This window comes from Canis aureus, chromosome 8 (genome assembly GCF_053574225.1).
Source record: "Canis aureus isolate CA01 chromosome 8, VMU_Caureus_v.1.0, whole genome shotgun sequence".
Classification (NCBI taxonomy): domain Eukaryota; kingdom Metazoa; phylum Chordata; class Mammalia; order Carnivora; family Canidae; genus Canis; species Canis aureus.
Genome location: NC_135618.1, coordinates 76346891 through 76370731, shown reverse-complemented (window position 1 = coordinate 76370731; position 23841 = coordinate 76346891). Strand labels below are relative to the sequence as shown.

At 43.5% G+C, this 23841-nt stretch overlaps 1 protein-coding gene across 14 annotated transcripts in view; it reads left to right on the top strand.

The window, feature by feature from the left end:
* The window catches only part of CALN1 (calneuron 1), a 526620-nt gene that overhangs the window by 121970 nt on the left and 380809 nt on the right, over positions 1-23841 (top strand). Inside the window, exon 1 of one of the 14 annotated variants that reach the window (XM_077908320.1) lies at positions 23575-23715. The exons of the other annotated variants lie outside the window; for them this stretch is intronic. Coding sequence (XP_077764446.1) covers positions 23714-23715 — 2 coding nt within the window. The 5' untranslated portion in view covers positions 23575-23713. Of the gene's footprint in view, positions 1-23574; positions 23716-23841 lie in introns of those variants that run through there. 14 annotated transcript variants of the gene reach the window in all.

Genomic DNA, 23841 nt, shown 5'->3' with positions numbered 1-23841 from the left:
TTTGCAGGTTGTATGGGCCCTGTTCTCCACCCCTGCTGTTGTAGCAGGAAGGCAACCATTGACAAGATGTAATTGAATGAGTGTGGTTGTGTTGTAATAAAACTGTATTTTCTTTTAAAGATATATTTATTCATTTATTTGAGAGAGAGAGAGAGAGAGAGAGGCGTAGACACAGGCAGAGGGAGAAGCAGGCTCCATGCAGGAAGCCCGATGTGGGACTCGATCCCGGGTCTCCAGGATCACACCCCGGGCTGCAGGCGGCACTAAACCGCTGCGCCACCGGGGCTGCCCTAAAACTGTATTTATAAAAACAAAGGGTGACCCATGGCCTATGGTTTGCTGACTCCTTCTTCAGGATGATTGTTGGACTTGCCTCTTTCTGACTTTTAGCCTGTGATGACTGTCTCTTTACAGGCCTCCTGTAGAGCCCTGGGCCACTATTTCTACTCTAGATTCCCAAGAACCCTGTACTTCTTGACCTTCCTGAACTATTACTGTCTTCACTTTGCAACCCTCGACCTTGAACTAAACCAATCCTTCACTTCTTCAAGTTCTCAGCCAGCTAAATTGATTCCATTAAAAATTTATGTTTTTTTCAACAACAGCTGGGGCCCAAGTTCTTTTTCCTAATCCTTCTACTGAGCTCAGGCTGATTTCTTGTCCTGTTCACTGTATCTGTGTTCCTATGCTTCTCAATTTCCCATTCTTCTCACTCACCTGCATTATCAGTGGATGACCTTGCCTTTTACTTGGGGGGATCGTGGGCGTGAACCCCATCACCTCTTCCCTCAATGTCAGCATTCTCCATCTCTATTCAAATTTTCCTTCCTGTTTCAAAGGAACAGATGTCCTGACTCCTTTGTAAGGAAAACTTGGCTTTGCCATTAATCTAATGGGTTTCCACTTCTCACCTCAAATCTTCCTTCCTTTAGCTCATAAACAGAAGTCAACCCAAGACTTTGCTTGACCTCACTGCCTCCCCATTCTCTCCCCCTCTGTACTGGCAAGCTTCAGAGAAGGAGGGTCTGCCCCTGTTGCTCTCATTTCTTTCACCTTATTCTTGTCAGACCCATTCACCCTTTGCTGTTGGCCAACCTGATGTCACCAGTCACCAGCTAGACCCCAAGACCTGGCCGCTATGGCCTACCTGCTTGTATTCACAGACCTTTGTGTTACATTGTCCCCTAAACTCTTCTTTCTGGTTTTCTCCCTTAACTCAGACAAAGGGCACCTGAAACCAACCTCCAGGAGATGGCTACTGCCCTGATGAAATCTCCAGCGGGCCTAGACCACCCAGACCCTTTGAATTAAACTTGACTCGCACCTGCGTAGATGGGCCATAGAGTGACCTCTGGAATGACTTACAGTCACGTTTATCCCATTATGATCCTAAAATCTCCACTCAGGGAGGAAGCTCAGCCTCATTTACATTGCATACCATGTATGTAGAGGCCTGTTTCCTTAAGGCACAAGAGCGACTTTCTGGCAGCCTCTATACAAGATGGTAAGGCTTCTCTATCTAAACATTCATCCCAAACCTGAACAAAAGGAACACATTCACCCTCTCTCAGGGAGTCAGGGCTTTGGAAACCATTCCCCATGATGTCCTTATTTGTCGCAAAGAAAATTTTTTTGTGTGTGTGACATCTCGACCCGGTGCCTTTATGCCTCCCCAGGAAGCAGACCCACTGTGGTGTGCACATGCCTACCATTGGTCCCCTGCTACAGGAAGTCATATATACTTAATATGTTGTGAACTTGCTTTTCTAAAAGGTCACTGATGTCTTCATTTTAGAGTCTAACTGTGTGGACTCGTTTCTCATGCTGGGAAATGTTTGACACTGTTGACTTTCCCTTTCCTCATGGAACTTCCTCCTGAATCAACTCTCCTGACTTTATTCCTCAAGCCTTACCTTTACAGAGGTGTTTGCTGGGGCACCTGTACCCAAGCCCCACAGACTGGGTGGATTAAATCAGAGGAGTTTATTTTTTCACAGTTCAGGAGGCTGCAAGTCCAAGCCCCAGCTGTTGACAGGATGGTTCCTTCCAAGGGCCATGGCGGGGTGCGGTGTGGGGGGGCTGTTCCAGCTTCTTTGCTTGGCTTGTGGGTGGCTGTCTGTGATCTTCCTTTGCATGTGGCTGTGTCCCAATGTCCTGTTCTTATAAAGACTCAGTCACATTGGATTATGGCCCACCCTGAATGACCTTATTTGAACCCGATAACCTCTTTAAAGCCCAGCACCCAATGTGGTCCCATCCTTAGGCTTCATCATATACATTTTGGGGGAAACACATTTCAGCCCATAATACTCTCCTGTCTCCATGTGTCCTCTTACCCTCAAGTGTAGGTGTTCCCAAAGTTCCTGCCTTGGCCTTTCTTTTCATGCTCTAGCTTCTATCTTTGAATGGCCATCTCTCCCTCATGCTTTCACCATCTCTTACAGTACCAGGCTTATCAGACGTCAGATGCACATTGTCCCACAGGCACTGCAGACTCCACAGGCCAAACAGAATGCACTCTTCGCCCCTCAACACACGGTGTGTGCTTCTGCCCACCTGGAAGCCCTAAGTCCCATGGACACATGGAAGAAGCAGCCTTTTGTCATCTCAGGCCCTGCTCCCCACTCGCATGTGATTGATTGATTGATGTGTTTCTCGATCCGACCTTCTGACCCCGTTGTCCTTGCCCTTGTCCTGACCTGGCTCAAGCCAGTTCCCACAGGTCCATCCGCTGGTAACGCAAGGTCAACAGTGCCGCTCCGGCCCATCCTGGAGATGAAAATTTTGGCTCCCTAGTGACTTTCGTCTCCCCTCTTTGAGCATCGGCCACAGTGGTCAAGTTCGGCCAGGTGACAGACCTCTGTGTCTTTGCCCTTGTGGCCTCTGCAGCCCACAGGCCAAGTGGGATAGATCGGACCTTCCTCTGAAGCACTGCTCCTTGGTTGAATTTAATTTCTCCTTCCTTGGTGTTTGTGTAACACTTACCTATGCATTTGCTCTTATACATATTGGCTTGTGCGAGGTATCCTATGGAGAATTAGAATCCTGGGAAGGTAAAGTGAAAGGGAGGCACCTTTCCATTGAGGAACTAGACTGTCCATGAGCTAACATACAGTTACTTCTTCCCCTTCTATGTAGAAAGCTCTTTTAAGGGGCTTGGTGGTGTGTATGCATGTGCATGCGTGTGCAGTTCCTCCATAGCTTCTGGCACCGTGCTTTGGCTGTAAGACAAGTGTAGGGACGTTTCTTAGGTTAACTGGAGGATCCAGCTGGGCATTTGGGACTCGGACATCAGTGTAAGAAGAGCAAGCCTGGGTCAGTTTGCAAGGTGATTCTCACTGCGCTAATCTTTGTCTCCATCACTTGTTGAGTGGTTGTTTGCTCTAGCGTCAAATGGTGGTCATAGTTCACACACCTCTCCCTCTGGGGAGGTGGCTGGTAGGGGAGGAATAGGAGTTAAATGAACCACATCTTTCAGTACCTTGAACTCTTTGGAGAAGCAGGAGAGGCAACAAAGTAAATGTAAAATAAAGGTGTTTCATGAAGGGACTGTGAGTACATCTGAAGAGACGAATAAGGGAGTAATTGTTTGTGTTAAAATCAAATAATTCACCGTAGGGTCCTCTTCAATAGGGACTCCCCTCATAAGTTTGAGCGAAGTTTCCAGCTCATTAGGTAACTGGCAGAAGGGGGTGAAGGCTGAGAAAATCTTCTGGGTGAACAGCAAAGGAAAGCTCAGTCAGAAATAACAGCAAGCAGGTCAGGTATTATAATGCAAATCACCGGGAAATAGAGTTTGAGCTCTTGCACAGCATAGAACGTTTTTTCTGCAAGGGTGTGGTGGGTTGCCATTCTTTTTTCTGCCTTCCTAACACATGCACCAATTGTCATATTTCCTCTGCTCGAGGAAGCCCTTTGGATTCTTGCATTTTTAAAAAAGATTTTATATATTTATTCATGAGACACACAGAGGCAGAGACACAGGCAGAGGCAGAAGCAGGCTCTCCGCGGGGAGCCCCATGTGGGACTCCATCCTGGGATCCCAGGATCATGCCCTGGGCGGAAGGGAGGCGCCAAACCACTAAACCACCCAGGCACCCCCTTTTTTTTAATCCACCAATTTAGAAACTGTGAAATGCACCGATCTCCATCCTGGGACCCCGGGCTCAGGCCCTGAACTGATGGCAGATGCTCAAGGGTTGAGCCACCTAGGTGCCATTGGATTCCTGCATTTACCAGGGCTGGTAAACAGCTGGTGCCTCTGGGGGGTGGCTGCATGAAGCCCTTCACCCTGGGGGGCCCGGACGGGATGCCTCCCACACACCCCTCACCCCTTCCTTTTCCCCAGAACTTCTCGCTGCATCTTGTGGGAAGAGGCTCCCCAGATCAGACCCTCCTGGGTGCCACGGGGCCTGCCTGGTGGTCCCAGCACTGTCCCTGGCATCTGCCACCTGGCCATCCCATCCTGCCGGATGCTGGCTGCCGTCAGTACCTGGGTGAGCTGGCTGGGCAGAGCAAACAGCGTGGCCAGTAGTGGTTGTAGCGTCAGATTGCCCTGTTGAGATCCATTCAGCCTTCATTTAGAACCGTTTGGGAATATATCCCACTGTGGGATGATGGGAACAAAGATTCTTCAACCCCACAGGGCTTTTCCAAGGAGAGAACCTCTGCCATCCTGTCACTGCTTTCTCGCATGTAAATGTTAACAACAAAAGCAAAAGATTTGTGGCCAAACATTAAAAAGTAAGCAAGTGGAAGGACTTAAAATTTACTCTTTACCCCATGAAACCAGAGATAACACGGATCATAGTTTGGGGCTGAAATCTCCCAGAGTTTGTTTCACGTGTGCGCTCGTGTGGGTGCTGTGTGTACTGAACGAGGTGTTCCTCCCCTTGTCAGTAGGGGTTGTGGTGTCAGTACTGTTGTATAAGCTGTTTGCTAACTTCATCAACGGTGATGTCTGTCCAGACTGTTCCCTGTGCTCCTCCCTCATCATTTTTTACTAGTGTGTGCTATTCCACAAGTGGACACAAGTGCTTTTTTTTTTTTTACTTTGACTTTACTATTGAAAAATATTATACATTTGGAAGTATTTTTCTTTTCTTTTTTTTTCTTCTTTTTTTTTTTTTTTTAGAGAGAGAGTGAGAGTGAGCAGGTGGGGGAAGAGGGAGAAAGAATCCTAAGCAGCCTTCATGGTCAGCATGGAGCCTGGCATGGGGACCCTGAGATTGTGACCTGAGCAGAAACCAAGAGACACTCAACCGACTGACCCACCTAGGTGCCCCTCGGAAGTATTTTTCCGAGGGATAGATTCTTAGAAGTGGCATGACCAGGTCAAGGATTTGAGTACCTTTCCTCAAGGGTGTTCCCATCCCATTTCTGGCTACGATGTACGCAGGGGCTTATTTTACACATTACACCAACACATTCTCACCAACATTTGTTAGTGGCATTAATTGGTTTTTGAAATTCGAGATCCAAAATCATTTCACATTGTTGTTCTATCCTGGATTTCTGGGATCATAAGCAAGCATGCACATTTTTTTTCATATGCTTATTAGACATTTGATTCTTTTTTTTTTTTTGGCGAATTGTGTATTGATGTTTTATGTCTGTTTTTCTACTGAGCTGTTCTTTAAAAAAATGACTTGTAGGCACCTTCTGGTATAAAGAATAGTACCTTTTGTTTATTACATGTTGCAAAATTTTCCACATTTGCTGTTTTAAATTATTTTTTAATTTCTTGCTTTAAAAATAATTAAATATTTTATCCCCCCCTTTAAAAAAAGATTTGTTTGATATAGAGAACATGTGGGCAAGTTGGGAGGGGCAATGGGGGAGAGAGAGAGAGAGAGAATCTTGAGCAGACTCTTCTAAGCGTGGAGCCTGACATGGGGCTCTATCCCAAGACCCTGAGATCATGACCTGGGCCCAAACCAAGAGTCCCATGCTTAACAGACTGTGTCACCCAGATGCCTCTCCCCTTTTAAATATTTAAGTTTGGGGTCATGCTTAGAAAACTCTTCCTCATCCTCAAGATTACATGAATATTTACTTCTCAATTTAAAATTTATATTGTAAATTTAAAAACCCCCACCTTTTATTAATGTAGTGTATTGCGCATAGCTTAAAAAGGTGAATGGTATTCAGTGGCTTCTAACACTAAGTCCCTTGTCGTCCTGGGGGTGTACTGTGGAACTGAGGTCCAAGGAGCTTGGGTGCAGGAAGCCTGCCTTGGGGTCAGGGTGGGGGGCAGTTCTGTTCATAGACTGGCCCGTATGTCCCTTCCCTTGCCCTGCAGTGGGCCTGCTGTGCCCTCTCACTCATTTCTGCTGAGGTCAACCTGCTGGCTCCCGGCACACAGGGCAGAGGAGCAGTATGCTGGCTCTTTGTGTGCCCCTGCCCTGGGCCTGCAGGGGTACCAGGTGCTGCCAGTGTGTGCCCCTCAGGGTTCTGGCACCAACTGCCTGGCTTCTGCCTTGTATAGACCCGGGATGAGCACAGAATTTGTCCTAACCTTCACTCTGCTAAGGCAATAACCATCCCTGCGCTATGTGGCTTCCTCTGAAACCTCCTTTCCCTCCTCTTTGTCCTTGTGGCTCGCAGAGGAAGGTCTCCGTGCCTGCCATCCTTCCTTCTTATGTGAGCAGTGTTTTGGAAACCAGAGATGATACCTGAGTGAGATTGATTTGTCAGTTTTTACTGGAAGTCTAATATGATAAATATTTTTATCATTAAATTTTTAAGTCCATCAACTATTAATTTTGGCTGTGGTATGATATGGGATCTACCTTTATTATTATTTTCCCAAATGATTTTCAGTTTTTCTAACACTACTTATTGAATAATCTGTTCACTCACTTAGAGGTGCCAATTTCGTTACTTACCAGATCACTACACTCACCGGGGCTGAACTTCTGATCCGTTAGTTCGGCTCTACTCCTGCGTTCATTCTTTTTTCAGTGCTACCCTGGTTTAATTATTAATAACAAACCTACAAAAAGGCAAATTTCCCCTTATTTCTTATATTTTTACAGTACCATTTTTTATGGGAAGAGAATTATGATCTCTATGGTCGCTACTTATCCAGATGTCCCAGAGCTTTCAACCTGTCAAAAGCCACTTTTTTTTTTAATGATGCCATTGTCATATTTTTTTTCTTTGACGTATTTGTCCTTCTGGAGTTTTCTAAGCCAGAGGCACATTTTCCAAAGTTATATTTCAGAAAGGTTATATTGCCAAAAAGAAAAAAGCCAGAATGGGGATCTCTTGGCTCACCTGTAACCTGATTTTCTGTCCTCTCGTCTTCGAGGTGGCATGATGCTGTTATGGGGAACCTAGTTTGCGGGTCCAGTCTGGGTCAAAAAGCAAAAAACAAAAGAATGAAGGGGACTGACTCATTGGAACCAGAGTGCTCCCTGCGTGAGTGGATCTCATGTGGCTGGAATGGCTGCCTGGTGGCAGGCGTTTCGTCGTCTTTGGTTCGCTTCTTCCCTGTTTTCTATTTTCCTAGGCACGCCTCTTGGATCTTTCCTATTTCCGTGGATCATCCCCATTTCTCTTGAAAGTCTGGGCCTTGCTATGGCATCCAGACCTTTACAGTTCACCCTACTCCTCTCAAAACATATAGACATTCCCTGTTTTTACTCCTTTTGCGACCATCTCCATTTTCCTTGTTGGCCATTTCTAAAACTTGTCGCTCTTGCTATTGCATCTCTGTGCCGATGTCACCTGATGCATCAGAGCGCCCCATCGCCATCCCAGGTCATGACTGAGGTCTGGGACTACCCACGGGACCGTCTAAGGGGGCGCCGGGGGAAGCCACAGTTGCAGGGGTCACACTCTGTGCCCTGCCCTCCCTCCCCTGCCCGACCTTCCTCACCCACTGACGTTGGCGAGCAGCCGTCCTGAGGCCATCGCCGTGGCTCTCCCGACTGTCCCGAGCGCCGGGGTGGGCGCTCTGCTTACCACGTGCCAAGCTCCGTGCTAAGAATTCTCCAGATAATCCCAGGTCATGCTTGGGGCTGCTCCGTGGATCCCATACCTTCTGACCCTCATTTGATGGGTGGGAAAGGGGAGACTCGGGAGGACGGCCTGGTCTCGGGCTTTCTGGCTAGAACGTGGCAGGGCCAGGGCCGGGGTCCGCTCAGCGGGAGCACCCCCTGCTAGTGGCTTGTCTTGGTTACGTTGAGACGGTGGGAAAGGCCTCCTCCCGGGCCAGGGGAGCTGGGCGCAGAAGAAGGGCCGCCCCTAGCATCCAGGAATGAGGACACCAAGGGGTGGGCGCCAGCTGGGAGGGCGGCAGAGCACGGAGCGGGCGGCTGTGACCCGGCCCGAGCCCCGAGCCCCGAGCCCCGAGCCCCGAAGCAGGCAGCGCGGCGGGGCTGCCCGTTGCCACCCGACCAGCGCCGGCCGGCGCGCCCCGTCATCTCAGGGGAGCGCAGAGGGAAGGTGACCAAGTTAGGTTGGCTTTTGTATCCCTTTGGCTTTGAGTGGAGTGCGGGAAGCGACCCAGGGTTGCTTTTCCTGGCTGGCTGGGGGACAGAAGACGACAGCAAATGGGGGACCTTGCGCCGTGCTTGCTTTGCCTGGTGATGCCCTTCCCGGCCTGCCCCTGTGACCCCTCAGCTTGCCCCCCATGCGCTCCCAAGGGGCGTCCTCAAGGTGGCTCCTTCACCTCAGTTGGGGCGCCACTCTCGTGTTCCTTGTCCCCTCTGGGGGTGCCCCCACCCCGTCTCCTGTAGTGCCTTTTACGCTCCCACCCTACCTTGCGCTGCACCTTTTGCTTTGTCAGAAGAGAGGCTTCCATTCCTCAGTTCCTCGGGCCCTTTGGAAGCCCCTCTGAGCTCCAGGACGTGTCTCTACAGACAGGCAAGTGGGTATGGTTTGAAGAGCAGAGGCCCGGCCTCATGTTAGGGCTCCAGGAAGATGCAGAGGGCCGGCATCAGTACCTCAGTACCTATTTCTGGGATAAGGAATGCCATTAGCTGTCTGTCCATTCGAGGGACGGCCACTGGAGAGGCTGTCCCTGGAGCCAAGCCACTTGGGTTCGACTCCCCGCTCCACCACTCACTCACTCACTCTGCAGTGTGGGGCCAGTTATTTAATTGGTCTGTGTTTCGTGTTCCTCGTCTGTGAACTGGGAATAATAACCCTACCTCACAAGGTACAGCTGAGATACTACTTAACATTGCTTGTCCCATTCCCTGCTACGTAGTGAGCCCTCGGAAGACGTTCGCTGTTTTCATGCAGGACCTATGCTGAGGAATCTTCCTTTGGTATTTTCATGCTGGATGGACATGGTCTCCAGAGAAACTTGTAGCATCATTATGGTTCCATGAGAGGTCTTGCTTCCGAATTTTACCGGAGGTGTGTTTTACTCCAGGTTTTCTATGGAAGGATGATTCCAGGGGATCTGATTCCCTCTGTGTCATGGTGGTTTGTAGGAGAACAAGATCTTTTTTTTTTTCTTTCTTTCTAAGGCTTTATTTATTTGACTGAGGGAGAGATGAGACAGAGAGAGAGAAAGAGGGAGAGAGAGAGAATAAGAATACAAGCAGGGGGAGCAGCAGAGGAAGAGGGAGAAGCAGACTCCCCACTGAGCAGGGAGCCCGACGTGGGACGCGATCCCAGGACCCTGAGATCATGATCTGAGCCAAAGGCAGACACTTCACCCACTGAACCACCCAGGTGCCTCAGAATAAGCTCTTTCATATCACTCATCCATGCAGTCATGCATTCAACAAACACTTTTGAGTCCTCCTTGTCTGCCTGACAAAGGGCTTGATGCTGGGAGAACTTTATGTCCAAGGAGCTCATAGTCTGGTTGTACTTTGTAGACTTTTGTTGTTGATTTTGTTTGTTTGTTTAGGTCTCCTGAGCATAGAAGAGCTGCTCATTCTTTTAGTAGATTTCTCTCCATCACAGTGTCTTTGTAAAGGTTAGAGACTGACCGGGAGGCCTCACGGGATATCTTCCTGGTACACTCACCATGGTAGTTTCTGCTTATTTTTGGTCTCTGCCTTTTGCTTTGGTCAACTAGGACCCTCCTCTTGGCAGCAGATGTCCTTGAGGTGACTGCCATGTTGCATTCAGTCTTCTGTCTGGCTGTTGGGAGGACCTTGTGTCCTGTTGGTGACATTCCCAATGTTGTCCCCTGTCTGGGGTGTGGCATTCTGCAGAGCACCAGGGTCTGGCCTGCAGGTGATAAGCCTGTGCCCAGTTTCACCCACCTCATGTCACCTGGACTAAGCTCAACAAGATGGCTTGGTCCTGGGAGTCACTCTACTTTGCCTGAGTCGTGCGTAATTCTCAGGGGCATGGTCCAGATATTACTTAATCTCTGGGACTCCTGTCCTGGTAGTTGGTGACTTTTTGAAGACATGTGCAGTGACTTCTGTTCTATTATCATGGGGATCCCAGCATAGAGATGCTCTAGGTCCCTACCACCCAAACAACTGAATGGCTGAATTGACCTCCCCCGTGGCTAGATCAGCTTCAGCCTTCCCCTGGGTGCCCTTAGATTGATGGAGAAATGAGAAGAAAGCTCAGAAAAAAAATGAAGTCCTTGTCCTCAGTGCAGTGTTTTATTTCCAAATATTATGCTGTCAACTCCAAAATAATAGGTGAATTTCAAACTACTTTCCATCTGAATGATGGATTGAATGAATCTAATTTACATGCTTTTCATTTTATGTAAATTGGTCCAAATGAGGCTAAATCTCCAGGGGTGCAGTACCTTTCTCTATGAATCTCTTCATAGTCTCTTCTAGGCAATATAGTGCTAATTCTAGTTCAAACAAATAACAAAAAGCAACAGACTCTTAGACTCCTGCTTGATTTGATCCATCTTCATCCATATTTGCTCTCAACTGAATTGTGTTCCTTCCAGAATTCATGTGTGGAAGCCCTAAATTCCCCCAATGTGTTGGTTTCTGGAGGTGGGGCCTTTGGAAGATAATTAGGTTTAGTAGAGATCATGGATTAGTGCCCTTATAAGAAGAGACTCCAGAGAGCTTGCTTGCTCTCCGTCTCTCTCTTTCCACCATGTGAGGACACAGGAAGCAGCCATCTACAATCCAGGGAGAGTACCCACTATAAACCAACTCTGATCTTGGGCTTCTGGTTTCTATAACTGAGAAAGTAAATTTCTCAGTTGTTGATTCAGCCACCCGGTCTATGATAGTTTGCTATGGCGATCGGCACACTAAGACAGCTAGTGAGGAATTCAAAGTGCCATCCTGGAGGACTCTGCAGTCACAGTTAGGTGCTGTGTGCAGTTACTTGCCCCAGATCTACAGTCCCTTGCTTCCCACTGTCTTTGGAAGAGGGTTCCCAACTCAGCCAACAAAAGCCCCCACCTTGCAGAAAGTTGTCTGGATGCTTGAGCAGCCAGAAATGTCTGGAAGAGTTAGCAGGAAAACCTTATATGAGGATCTCAAAGGGAGACACATAAAAACTTATTAAAATTAAACCCTTTCATATTCAACTTATTAATTAAAAAAGGTTATAATAGCCTGAAGGAGGAGGCTGAAAAAAGCAGCAGAACTTTTGTCTAATTGCTTTCAGAAAGAACCACTTAAAATCCTCTGCCAAAAGCATCTCTGTTGGCAGGTGAGCTTCAGCATTCCTATGACACTGGTATGGAATTCCTTCTAGCAGGTGTGTTCATCTAATTACCTGTAAATCCTTGATCCTTGGAAAATCGCAGGAAAAAAGTTCCACTCAAATTCAAAATTGGTAGGAGAGATGCATATCTGTCTGGCCAACACTGCTGGGTAACACTTGCCCTTAATGTTCACCAGCCCAGGCTTTGCCTTCCAAGGCCTGTGGTTGCAGACACACTGTGTGCTCCTGCCTGATGGCTGTGGCTCACTTGAACCCTGGCCCTGAAGCACCCTTTGCCTGCCTTCAGGCCCCTGTGGTCCTACCCCCGTGTGGAGGAAATGCTGGGTAGGCTCTTCAGTTTGTAAAATCATGTTGCTTCCTAACTATAAAAATAAAATGAATCCCTGGTACTAGGTGTGGAAAGTTCAAACAAATAAGAATACAATTATAGTGAATCCATCACTTGGCAATAACTAGTATTTACATTTTGCTTTATTTTCTTCCAATAACTTTTCTATGAATATCCATATGAACACACATATATGAACATCCGTATGATTATATATGAATATGCATATGAATATAGATGTGACGAGGTACTTATATTTATATAGTTGTGATTATGCTGTCTATATTATTTTACGTCCTGACCTTATAAAAGTAATACAGGAACAGGATAATAAAAAACAATGTAAGTGGATACAAATAAAAAATAAGCATCCCCATCAGCCAAAGCAAAGTGTCAACCACTTTTAGCCAGTTGTAATTGTTAGTGTGCTCCATGGGTTGAAATGCCTCCAGATGAAGGGATCCTCTCTCATGAAGGGCAAGGGGACCCCCGCTGCCCTACATCCTCCCTGTCCTTTACTTCCAGGCTCTGCTGGTCACATTTTTATTTTTAAATCTTTGAATTGAATAGCTTCATTGTGTTAGCTTATACACTTAAATCTTTATTTCCTTATTAACTTTAACTATTACCTTTGGACCTCCCACCAGGAGAGATGAAGGACTTCACACCCCGCATTCCTTTCTCCCCCTTCTCTGCCAGTGATACACACTTGGCTAATTGTGGTGTCAAACTCGTTTGCTCTCTTCTCTATCTGGAATTGAAATTTCCATGATGCTTCTGTCGATTGCAGACTTGAAAAGAACATCATTAGCGTTTATAATAATAATATTATTATTATAAATATTATTCCATGCAGAAACAAATATTGTATCATGAATCTTGTGCTGTTTGTAGAAAAAATATTTAAAACCCCTCACAATCGGAGGGAGAGGGAAGTGGGGAGGGGAGCCCACTCTACTCGTGTTTGACATTTGATATCGACACTTGGCTACTGCTTCTCCGGGCTGATCCAGCTACAGCACCGTGTGGGTGTGCAGATTCCCTTTCTCCCTGCCCTGGGCTTTCTGCATCTATCTGCTCCCACAGTGATCTTCTAGAGCACCCCTTCTTGTTAGATTTCACCCATGGGCTGGAACCCCTTCTCTAACTCCTTGGATTCCTTGTATGTTTTGTTGACATAATTCATTGAGTGATTCTGTTAGGAAGTGTCTATGAATCGTACACTTTCGAAGTGCTTATCTTGATTGGATATTGACTGGGTATAAATTAATTTTTCCCATGAGACTTCAGCTGCTTGCTCTGCTGTCACCTAGTATCCGATGATGCTGATCTGTGTCTGATGCCAGTATGGTCATCATTCATCAAGAAGCTGTAGGTTCTTTGCTTTAGAGTGCTTTCTCTGTCCTGGTGTTCTGAAACTTTATGAGGTTTTGGGCTATTTATGAGCTCTGAGCTACTTGATGGGCCTTTTCAGTGCAAAGGTTCATACCATCAGAAATGTTCTTCTCTTATTTCCTTTCCTTCAAGCTTTCTGGACTCTCATCTTGAAATGCTTATTAGGTGGATGGCCCTTCTTCATTAATCCTTTCTGTTTATTAATGAATTTTTCTGTTTTTTTTTCCCCCTGTATTCCATGTGGTGTCCATAACTTTCCTCTCTAGTTCTTCTATTGATTTTTTTTTCCCCAATCAAAATTTTAACTTCCCTGCATTCTTGATCTCAGACTGCTCATTTTTTGAAAGAGCCTCTTGGGTCTCAAGTGTTATGTTAAAATTCTTCCAAGGTGCCTTCTCTTTCCTGAATCATCCTTGTTATTTCTGGGGTCACCTCTGCTGTCCTGGTCTTGGGGATGCTGATCGTCTTCAGGTCTTGGGCAATCCTTGTTTGGTCATTGGCATTGCTGGCATTTCTGAATGGAAGTGCCAGTGTGGGTCAGGTTTCCTGTCAATGACACAGGCAGGTGGGGTCCAAGGACCCCAAGGGGGCCTCCTCCACAGAACCAAGTGAAGAACATCACTGGCTTCCCACAGGATAGAAATCAAACTCAAGCCAGAAGGAAGTGAGAGCAGAGTTTACTGAATAGTGTAAGTGATAGAGTGTAGTAGATGGGTTGTCTGGGAGACTCAGAAAAGGAGAGATGAGTCTCCCCGTTGTTTGGGGTTGGGGATTTTTATTGGAAAGGGGCCTGGGGTATGTGTTCCTTCAGGAATCCAGGGTAGGGTCTGATCAAAAGCAAGTGTCAAGTGAATAATAGGTGATATTCTATAAATCACCGAAGGCAGGGGTATTTGATGCCAGTGCCACTGAGGTTTGTTTGAAGCTAATGCCCTGGAACTTGGGACCTGATTCTTAGATGCTGGCCGGTATGTGGGGGCCTAGGACGAAACTCCGAGAATGATTCAATTTCTTCTTTCGCCCTTGGGGTGGGAGCATAGCTTCTTTGGTTTACTCAAAAGAAGAGAGCCTTACCCTGGGGTACCCACCCACCCCTCAGGAAGTTTATACTCCATTAAGAGGAACTTTTCTTTGGGGTGGGAGACCCCCTCAATTGTTCCAAGTAAAGGGCTTTACTCAGGCCCTGGCTTCACCCTGTGTCCATTCTAGCTCTTGGTACCTGCCAACTTGGGGTGCTCGTGATGTTCCACAGTACCTCTCTCTACTTACCACTTTTTCAGCCCAGACTTGCTCTGCTCAAACTCAATCATCAAGATGGGCAAAATAATCCTGCCAGTTTTTTTGGACTAATGACAGTGGTCCCTTTTCTCCATATTCTGTGCTTTTATGCATGCATTACATTTTGTTCTCCTATAGCATGGTTTGAATAGAATTTTAGGAGAGAGAAGTATTGGTATTTTCCTACTTGAGATGCTTTTTAGAGTTAAAACAGCATACTATAAAGACTTCTGATGTCATTAAAATTTTAGTAAGAATCATTGATAACAATATACTGTGTTGTTATCAATTTCTGTGTTTTTAGAGAAAACACAGAAATTTTTCTTCCTTTTTTCATTGTTCTTTCATTTTAAATACAATGAGATTTTTTGGTATACAAATCTTTGACCGTATCTTAGGACAGATTTCAAACAACAGAGTTGTTGGATCAAAGACTAAGAACCATTGTTTGGACTCTTTTTAAAAAAAATACTTTATTTAAATTCAATTTGCTAACATATAGTATAACACTCAGTGCTCATCCCATCAACATTGTTTGGACTCTTGATACATAATTGCCAAATTGTTTTCTCCAAGCTGTTGTTCCAGTGGCTACTAAGAACCTAGCTCATTATATTCTCACAAAACAAAAACAAAAACAAAAACAAAAACAAAAAAACCCCCAAAAAGCAAAGGTGGCTGGATGGCTCAGTCAGTTAAACCTTCAGCTCTTGATTTCGGCTCAGGTCATGATCTCAGGGTCCTGGGGTTGGGCTCTGTGCTCAGTGTGGAGTCTGCTTGAGATTCTCCCTCTCCTGTGGCCCCTCCCCCTGTTCATGGGTGCATGTTCTCTCTAAATAAATAAATAAATAAATAAATAAATAAATAAATAAATAAAATATTTAAAAATAAAACAGACACACAAACAAAACCTTCCCAAACTGTAAGAGCAGATAGCTTAAAAATTGTATTTCTTTGCTTACTTATGTTATCAGTTATTGTTTCCATATATTTTATTAGTTTGTCTTTCCAGTTTTGTGAATTGTCTGTTCGTGTCCTTTTTGTGCTCCCTTTTATTTTATTTTTATTTACTTTTATTTATGCTGTTTATAATGCTCAGAAACTTATATTTTTATATTGGCAAGGCTCTCAGTCTTTTCCTTTGTGATTTCTGTAGTTATACTTCCAACTTCAAATGTCCTTTGACCATGAGAGATGGGTTACATATTTATATATATTTCATTTTAGGTTTTAATCACTTGATTTTTTTTCTTCTTGGTCTTCTCCTTTTAAATATTCTCTTAGTTTTGTTCATGTCTTACTGCATTGAGTAGAATTTCTAGGATAGTGTTACTTAATAGTAGAGGCGATGGGCATGTTGTATTTTTCCTCATTTTAATGGCGGTATCTCTGTAGTGATTTCCAAAGTAGGGTGTGTATGATGTTCCTTTTGATGTAGGAAGAAAAGAGAAGGAAGAAGTTACACTTCACTAACATCCACTCTGGAGAGACATGGACACCCTCAATTGCTCATCTGCCTGCTGGTCTAATGCAATGGGGGTGACATGTTCAGGGCAGGTGGGTGTCCTACACATGGGGGTTTTACCTTGTTTTCAGTGACTTCTTCATGCCCTTGTTTCCAGTGACTTGTGACACAAGTGCCTGGTTAGAGGGATTTACAGATTCTCTTAATTAGTTTTAATTAGACTAACACTCAAAAAAAAAAAAAAAAAAAAGGGCAAGATGTGTGCCAAAAGCTCTAGCTTTTGGATCATGCTGATCATGCAGGCCCAAGTGGACCTCAAGACAATGGCTGAGATGGCATTTCCTGCAGTCTCCAAAGGAGACCTTCATCAGCACTTTATGAATTAAAACACTGACAAGCCAAATCAGACAAAAGTTGGCCAAAACCACTGAAAAACGTGAAAAAGACTATTTAAAATGTTGATCTATACTCACTCTCATGAATAATGAAACCTGACCCAAATCTTTGGAATGAAATGGGAAATGACTACAGATGGCTTTTGTACCACAGTGAAGTGTGGGGCTTATTTTGGGGCAAAGTTCTTAAAAGAGTTGTCAAACACGGGGAGTCACACACTCTCCATCATAAACAGGCAAATGATCCACATTTGCTGATCTTTTCTGAGATGGCAGGATGTCTGCTACACACACTTAAAGATGACACTTTAACAAAGGTTTGAGGAAATGACTTCTTTTCAAAGGAAGCTCATGCTATGGAAAGAGCATTTTGAAAATCATGGTTTTGGAAATGTTTCAACCATGATGTGATTTTGTTGCAAAAAAAAAATGTGAGTGTGCTATCTATAAACTCAAATCTGCAAAGTTAAAAAATCTGGAAACAGAATTTTGTCAACCACTTAGGAATCTTCCAAATGAAGAGATCAAGTGTTTTTTAGACCCATTTGTTAAAAATGTAAAAATGGGACTGCTTGCAGTTTGCAAAATTATCCATTGACATTAGGGAAGATGAAACTTTACCAGCCCATATCGGCAAAATCTTGGTATGCTCATAGGATGGAAATGCAGTGAATACTGTGATTGAGTAAATACTGCCAGTGACATTTTTCTTCAGTTTAGATCTGTGTCTCTTTTTTGAGGTGTATTTTTGGTTATGGCAGATGTTAAAATCAAGTATGGAAATACACCCAACCTAAAACCAGATATTTAAATCACTGCCTAACAAAGTGTTATGCTGAGATTTTCAATAAGCATGAATGATATTAAATCACATTGCTTTCAATAAAAAGAATCTAATTTCTGTGTTTTGAGAGAAAAAATCATTTATTTAAGCAGTGTTTTAAATTTATTAGTCTAGAGTTAGTTGCACATAGAATTCTCATATTTCAGAATGTTTCCTCTTTGTGCTTTCTCTATTTGTTTTAATAAACTTGTCAGAGATTTGTCTAGTTTATTGCTTTTGTTTCAATAACCAGCTCTTTTATCTGTTTTCTAATTCATCTCTTTCATTATTTCTGTGTTCTTAATTTATTTTGTTGCTGGGAGTTTTCTAAGAAGTTAGCATTTAAGACTTATTTCATGTTTTTCCTTTCTCTTTAGAATAATGAAAGCAAATGTCTCACATTTTATCTGAATGTTATTTTGCTATATACCTCATATACTTTTTTCTATGAATTATTTCCATTTTTGTTTTTTTTGAAGATAAGCCTGTAATTTTAATTTAAAAACTTTGACCTAGGAAGTATTTTAGAGTATTTAATATTTAATATTAACAAATTCAATTTTAATGTGTAAGTTCTAGGGATTGAATGTGCAGCCTGATGATTATAATAGTGAATAATATTGCATGGTGGGGCAGTGGGTGGCACAGTCAGTTGAGTGTCCAACTCTTGGGTCGGCTCAGGTCACGATCTCAGGGTTTTGAGATGGAGCCTGCATTGGGCTCTGTGCTCAGTGTAGAGTCTCCTGGGGATTCTCTACCTCACCCCCTCTGCCCCTAATCCCTGCTGAAATAAATAAATAAATCTTTAAAAAAATATTGCACTGTGTACTTGAGATTTGTGAAGAGAGTAGATCTTCACTGTTCTCACCATAAAAAAGAAATGGTAATTATGTGACTGATGGAGGTGTGAGCTAACACTAGGGCGATAATTGTTTTGTGGATATATAAATGCATCAAATCGACTACATTGTATACCTTAAACTTACACAGTGTTAGATGTCAAGCATATCTCAAGAAAGCTGGACAAAATGTTGCTTTTAGTATTAAAATATTGACTTTTATTCTTGCTTCTATTTATATTCAACTGTGCCAGACCTACTTTTGAATACTTTTACTAAAGTTTACTTTGTGGTCTTATATTTGCTAAAATTTTTTTTTTAAAAGATTTTATTTATTTATTCATGAGAGACACACAGAGAGGCAGAGAGAGAAGCAGGCTCCATGCAGGGAGCCCAATGTGGGACTCGATTCAGGACCCTGGGATCACGCCCTGAGCCGAAGGCAGACACTCAACCACTGAGCCACCCAGGTGCCCCTATGTTTGACAAATTTTTGTAAATGTTCATAGAAATCTGGAAAATGGGGGATCCCTGGGTGGCTCAGGGGTTCAGCGCCTGCCTTTGGCCCAGGGCGTGATCCTGGAGTCCCGGGATTAAGTCCTGTGTCAGGCTCCCGGCCTGAAGCCTGCTTCTCCCTCTGCTTGTGTCTCTGCCTCTCTCTCTCTCTCTCTCTCTCTCATGAATAAATAAATAAAATCTTAAAAAAAAAAGAAATCTGGAAAATGATCTCTGGGGGAGTGGACATACACACGTGTGCTCACACCACATTAAATCAGCCTTCGTAGGAAAATGTCAATATTATTAATATCCTCTTTAATTTTTGTCCAGGTAATTTGTCAAAGGCTTAGAGGATGTACTTAAGTCTTCACCAATGTTTTAAAATGAGTTTTCCTTTATATTTAAATTATTTTTACTTTCTAACGTATGATGCATAGAGGTTTGTGACTAATATATTAATTTGAATTTTACCCATTTTAAACATATAATGACTTTTTATACTTGCAGTGCTTTTTGTTTTAAATTGTTTTGAAGTTGGAACTTTCTTTTCTTTTACATTTGCCTTAAAGTCATTTCCCATCATTTGATTTGTAAACCTCTCTACTTATTCTACTTTTATTTTTAAAAAATATTTTATTTATTTATTTGAGAGAGAAAGAGAGTGAGCATGAGCACGGGGTAGGGGTGGGGAGGAGGAAGGAGAGGTGGAGGTTGAGGGGTGGGGGTGGCTCCCAGAACCCTGGGACCGTGAACTGAGCCGAAGGCAGATGCTTAATGGACTGAGCCACCTAGATTCCCCTCTTTATCTTACTTTAAATTACCTTTAAAGGCAGCAGTTGATGGAGATTGTGTCATTGTTGTGGCTGCTGCTTGTTCTGAAGGAAGCTGAGTCTTCCTTTTTTTTTTTTTTTTTTTTTTTTTTTGTGAGTGGCCTGTGTTTTGTATGTGGACTTTTCCTTATCTTTGAAATTCAAAATGTCACGAGGATATCTAGTTTTGTAAGTGTGGTCACTAAGCTAATGGTGGATTGTTTTCCTGTTGTAAACACAGAACGCTGGATGAAATATAACAAAAAATTTGAATTTGTAGTGCTGCCAGTTGTGCCTGCTTGCTTTATACTTCCCCCTGCCCCTTCCCCTGCTCTGCCGTGCATTGTAGGGACTGAATCCTGCAAACTGCTTTTCTAGACTTCCTGGCCAAAGAAAGGCATCAGCAGGAGATGAGAAGGTGGAGATAAAGACAGAGGCCAGGCTGTATCTTCCCACCTCCAGCTCCCTTTGACACATGTCTCCAGCAGTAGCTCTCCATCATCTTCCCAGAGCAGAGCCCCTCCCTCCGTGACTCCAGCTCCTGCTGAGCAGCCTCTACCACGGTTCTTGCCCTTTCCAGAGCTACCAGCCCAACTTTGAAGTTCTGGTAATCCTACCTTCTCCATACATCCCTCTAGACCAGCAGTGGCAATAAATTTCTATTGTTGTGAATCTCTGCTAACCATGCTCTGTTGGGCTTGTCAGCCTTCTACCCACTTAGCCCACGGTTTGAAATCCTTTTACTGAACTACCTGACTGCTCTGTTTTCCTGACTGTACTCTGACTGGTAAAATAATTTCATGTGAAAGAAAGAGAAGGAAACTCAGAGCCCAGAAAGGAGCGAAGGAGAAGACGTTGCTGCAGAGTAGGAAAACCCAAAAAGGCTCTGGGGTTGGGAGTTTTTATGTCCACGCTGGGATAAAAACTGTGGTCTTGGACCTGCAACAGGCAGCAACAGGAACTGAGACCATGGCTTGGCTGTCCCTCCTTTAAGTGGAGACTAGACTCAGTCTGCCCACTGCTCAGCAAAGTGGCACAGGTGTTTATCTCTGCCCAGACAAAGGCTGTACAGTCGCCAGTAATAAATCAGAACTCCAAACCTGGAGTTCAGAGAAATGCAGTCCAAATTTATACCATGCATTGGTGCAGGCATGCCAAGACAAGAATGAATGTGCAAACTGGTCCTCAGCTTGGGATGCCTCTGGCACCTGTGCCATGCCATGGCTTTCTGAGTACATGCACCTTCAAAGGCAAGGGTAGCACCTGCTGACGATGCTGCTGGAGTTCCTAACCACAGAAACTGGTAGACCACAGCCGGAAACAGGTTACTGCTGGAAAACATCCGAGGACAGAGAGGATTAGTGAGTCCAGAGACTGAGATGACAGAGTGACGTTTCGAAAGAAAGTTGTGAAAAAGTGGAAGAATAAAAGGTAAAAGAATAAAAATTATAATCCCAGATTCATACTCCATGAAAAATGAGGGAAGATTTAGGAAAGAACCAAATCAAACTGCCAGATGTAGAAAACAGTCATTTAGGTGAAAAAGTCAGTGGACAGGTTCAGCCATGAGTCAAAAAAGAATTGGGAGTTTAATGTTGAGGAAGTTGTTTATAAATACACAGAGAGATAAAAATATGAAAATTAAAAAAAGAATTCAAGAGACCTGGAAGATATAAAAATGTAGCAACAATATAATAATAATGTAGCAATAATGTAATCTTAAGATTTAGTTCAAGGACCAATAACCACTCTGGGTATTTTAAAAAGGAATGAATCTAATACAGGGAATTTGATGCTTACCACTCGTCAAATGGCTGAGGAACTGGAATCTAGGTGGGTCTCCAGAATGACCCCCAGAATAATTTAGAATTGACCTTCTAGGAGAGTTACTACTGCTGAGACTCCCACTGGAAAACCCTTCCTGTTCCTAAAACTTTCTCTTGACCCCCAGAAAGCTGGAGAATTGACCCCTGAAGCTGTGATCCAAGGATTTAAGAGACACTGCTACTCTTGCCGTCATCACCACGACCACTTCTTTGCAGCCAGGAAGCTGGAGAGTGGATAGTGGAATATTGCCGCAGGAACATGTCATGTTTCCATGCCTTTTGTTTCCTGTGGAAACAACCAGAAGTGGTCAGGAAAAAGCTTTCATTCAGTGTCATGCTGGAGCCAGACCATAATAGCTTGTGAAAGGCATTTGTTAAATTTTCAGGAATTTTATGAGCCAGCTATTAAATGTAGCCATTCTAAAATGAATGATAAATGAAGCATAAACTTACATTCTTAAATGAAGTATCAACTTACAGATAATTATATTTAAGAAACGAAGGTAATAAATACTAAAAACTCATCACTTCCTAATTTTGTGACTACATTTTCTTGTTATTTATATAGCTTTGTGGTTGACTTAGTCCATGGCATCTGTGGAAATGGTGTATGTGGAAATATGTGGAGATACTGTATAATGGTGTGCTGGTACACTATAGCACATCTCTTCCCAAGTCCATGTTCAGTGACATCATGTTGACAGCTTGGAGTTGGCCTTTTGTTGTAGGAGTATTTACACCATGGAAACAGGAAAAATACTGCAAATCAAGGCTGTTAAATTTTTACTTTAATTCCAGTGTATTCAACACATGGTGTTATATTAATTTCAGGTGTACAATATAGTGATTCAGCAATTCTGTGTACTACTCAGTGCTTATCAAGATAAGTGTACCCTTAATCCCCTTCTCCTAGTTCACCCATCCCCGCTTCTGCACTGCAAACAGTCAATAAAACTAAAAGACAACCTATCAAACGGGAGAGGATATTTGCAAATGACATATCTGATTAAGGGTTAGTATCTGAAATATATAAAAAACTTATATATAACTCAACACCTTAAAAAAAAAGACTTTTTTTGAGACCTAGCTGGTAAACTTTACCAGGTGTACCACGGCTTTCATCTTATTTCTACATTCCAAACTTGCAAGTACTTTTGAATATGGGAACTGATTCTCATCCAGAACTCTAGTAGCAGTAGAGTACGGAAAATACATTTACTAGCTTTTTAGCTTCTTCAGTCACATAGAATATGAATGGATGTTGGATGAGCTGATCAAGAGTACCAAACTTGAATAAAGAGGTCCAACATACATCTAATAAATGCTTACAGAAGAGAATATAGAGATTGGGAGAGAGTCTATATCTGGAAACGTAAACTTAGAATTGTCCAGATTGAGTATTAGCAGGTGAAGAGCAAGTAGATATCTCATCAGCAACAGATGATCTTCAAAGTTCTAAGCTAACAAGTAATTTATAATTCTCTACCTAGTTGAATTATAATTAAAATGAGATTGAAATAAAGTTCTTTTAGACAAAGACTTAAAAGTTTTCCATGTACAGTTCCTCGATGAAAGAATCGCTAAATTCCCTTTACTAAGAAGGGAATTGAACTCAGAGGAAAGAGTGCCCTGCAAGAAGCAACAATGAGAAGAGCAATTGGTGAACTTGTGGAAGAGTCTAGAAAAGCCTTGGCTAGAAGCTGGCACAATAACAGCATCAACAGTGACTAATAACTGGGGGGCTTGAAAGTAAGGTTGACCTGAACTATTGGACAATAATAACATGGAAGAACAAGGCAATCCAAAGATGATAAGCCACTCAAGAGATGAAGATGAAAAGCAGGTTTACAGAAGAGAAGCCCAGAATGCTCAAAAGTCATAAAAAGATGCCTACATTGGCAATCAAGGCAATCCAGTTAAGAAAAATGAAACAGTCTGATAATACCAAAACAAACACGCTCCTTGACAAACCATTGGTCACTAAATTGCCACGACCATGAGGATGGTTTTAAAATATATCCATAAATTTTTTGATACTTTGTCTTTCAAAAGGTGGAGACTACTTCCTCCCCCATGAGTGTGGGTTGTACTTAGCCACTTGCTTCTAATGAATTCAAAGTGGTGAATGTGATGGCATGTAATTTCCAAGACTGAGTCCTAAAATCTCCCTCATGTCTCTTGGATCACTTGTCTGGGAGAGGCCAGCTATGATGTCATAAGAACACTTGAGCAGCCCTGTGGCAGGGACCACAAGGAAGTGAGGCCTTTCGTGAATAGCCCTATGGGTAAATCATCTTGGAAGTAGATCCTTTAGACTCAGTCACACCTTCTGCTGGTGGTAGCTCTGGTCAGTATCTTGACTGCAAACTCAAGATCTCCTGAGCCAGAACCTCCCAGCCAAGCAACTTCTGATTCCTGCCCCACAGAACATGTGAGATAATACGTATTTGTTGTTCTAAGCCACTAATTTCAGGGGTAGTTTGTTTCGCAGCAATGGAAAACTAACTCAACCATTTTGGAGAGCAACTTGGCAAGATTGTGTAATATTTTATTTAGG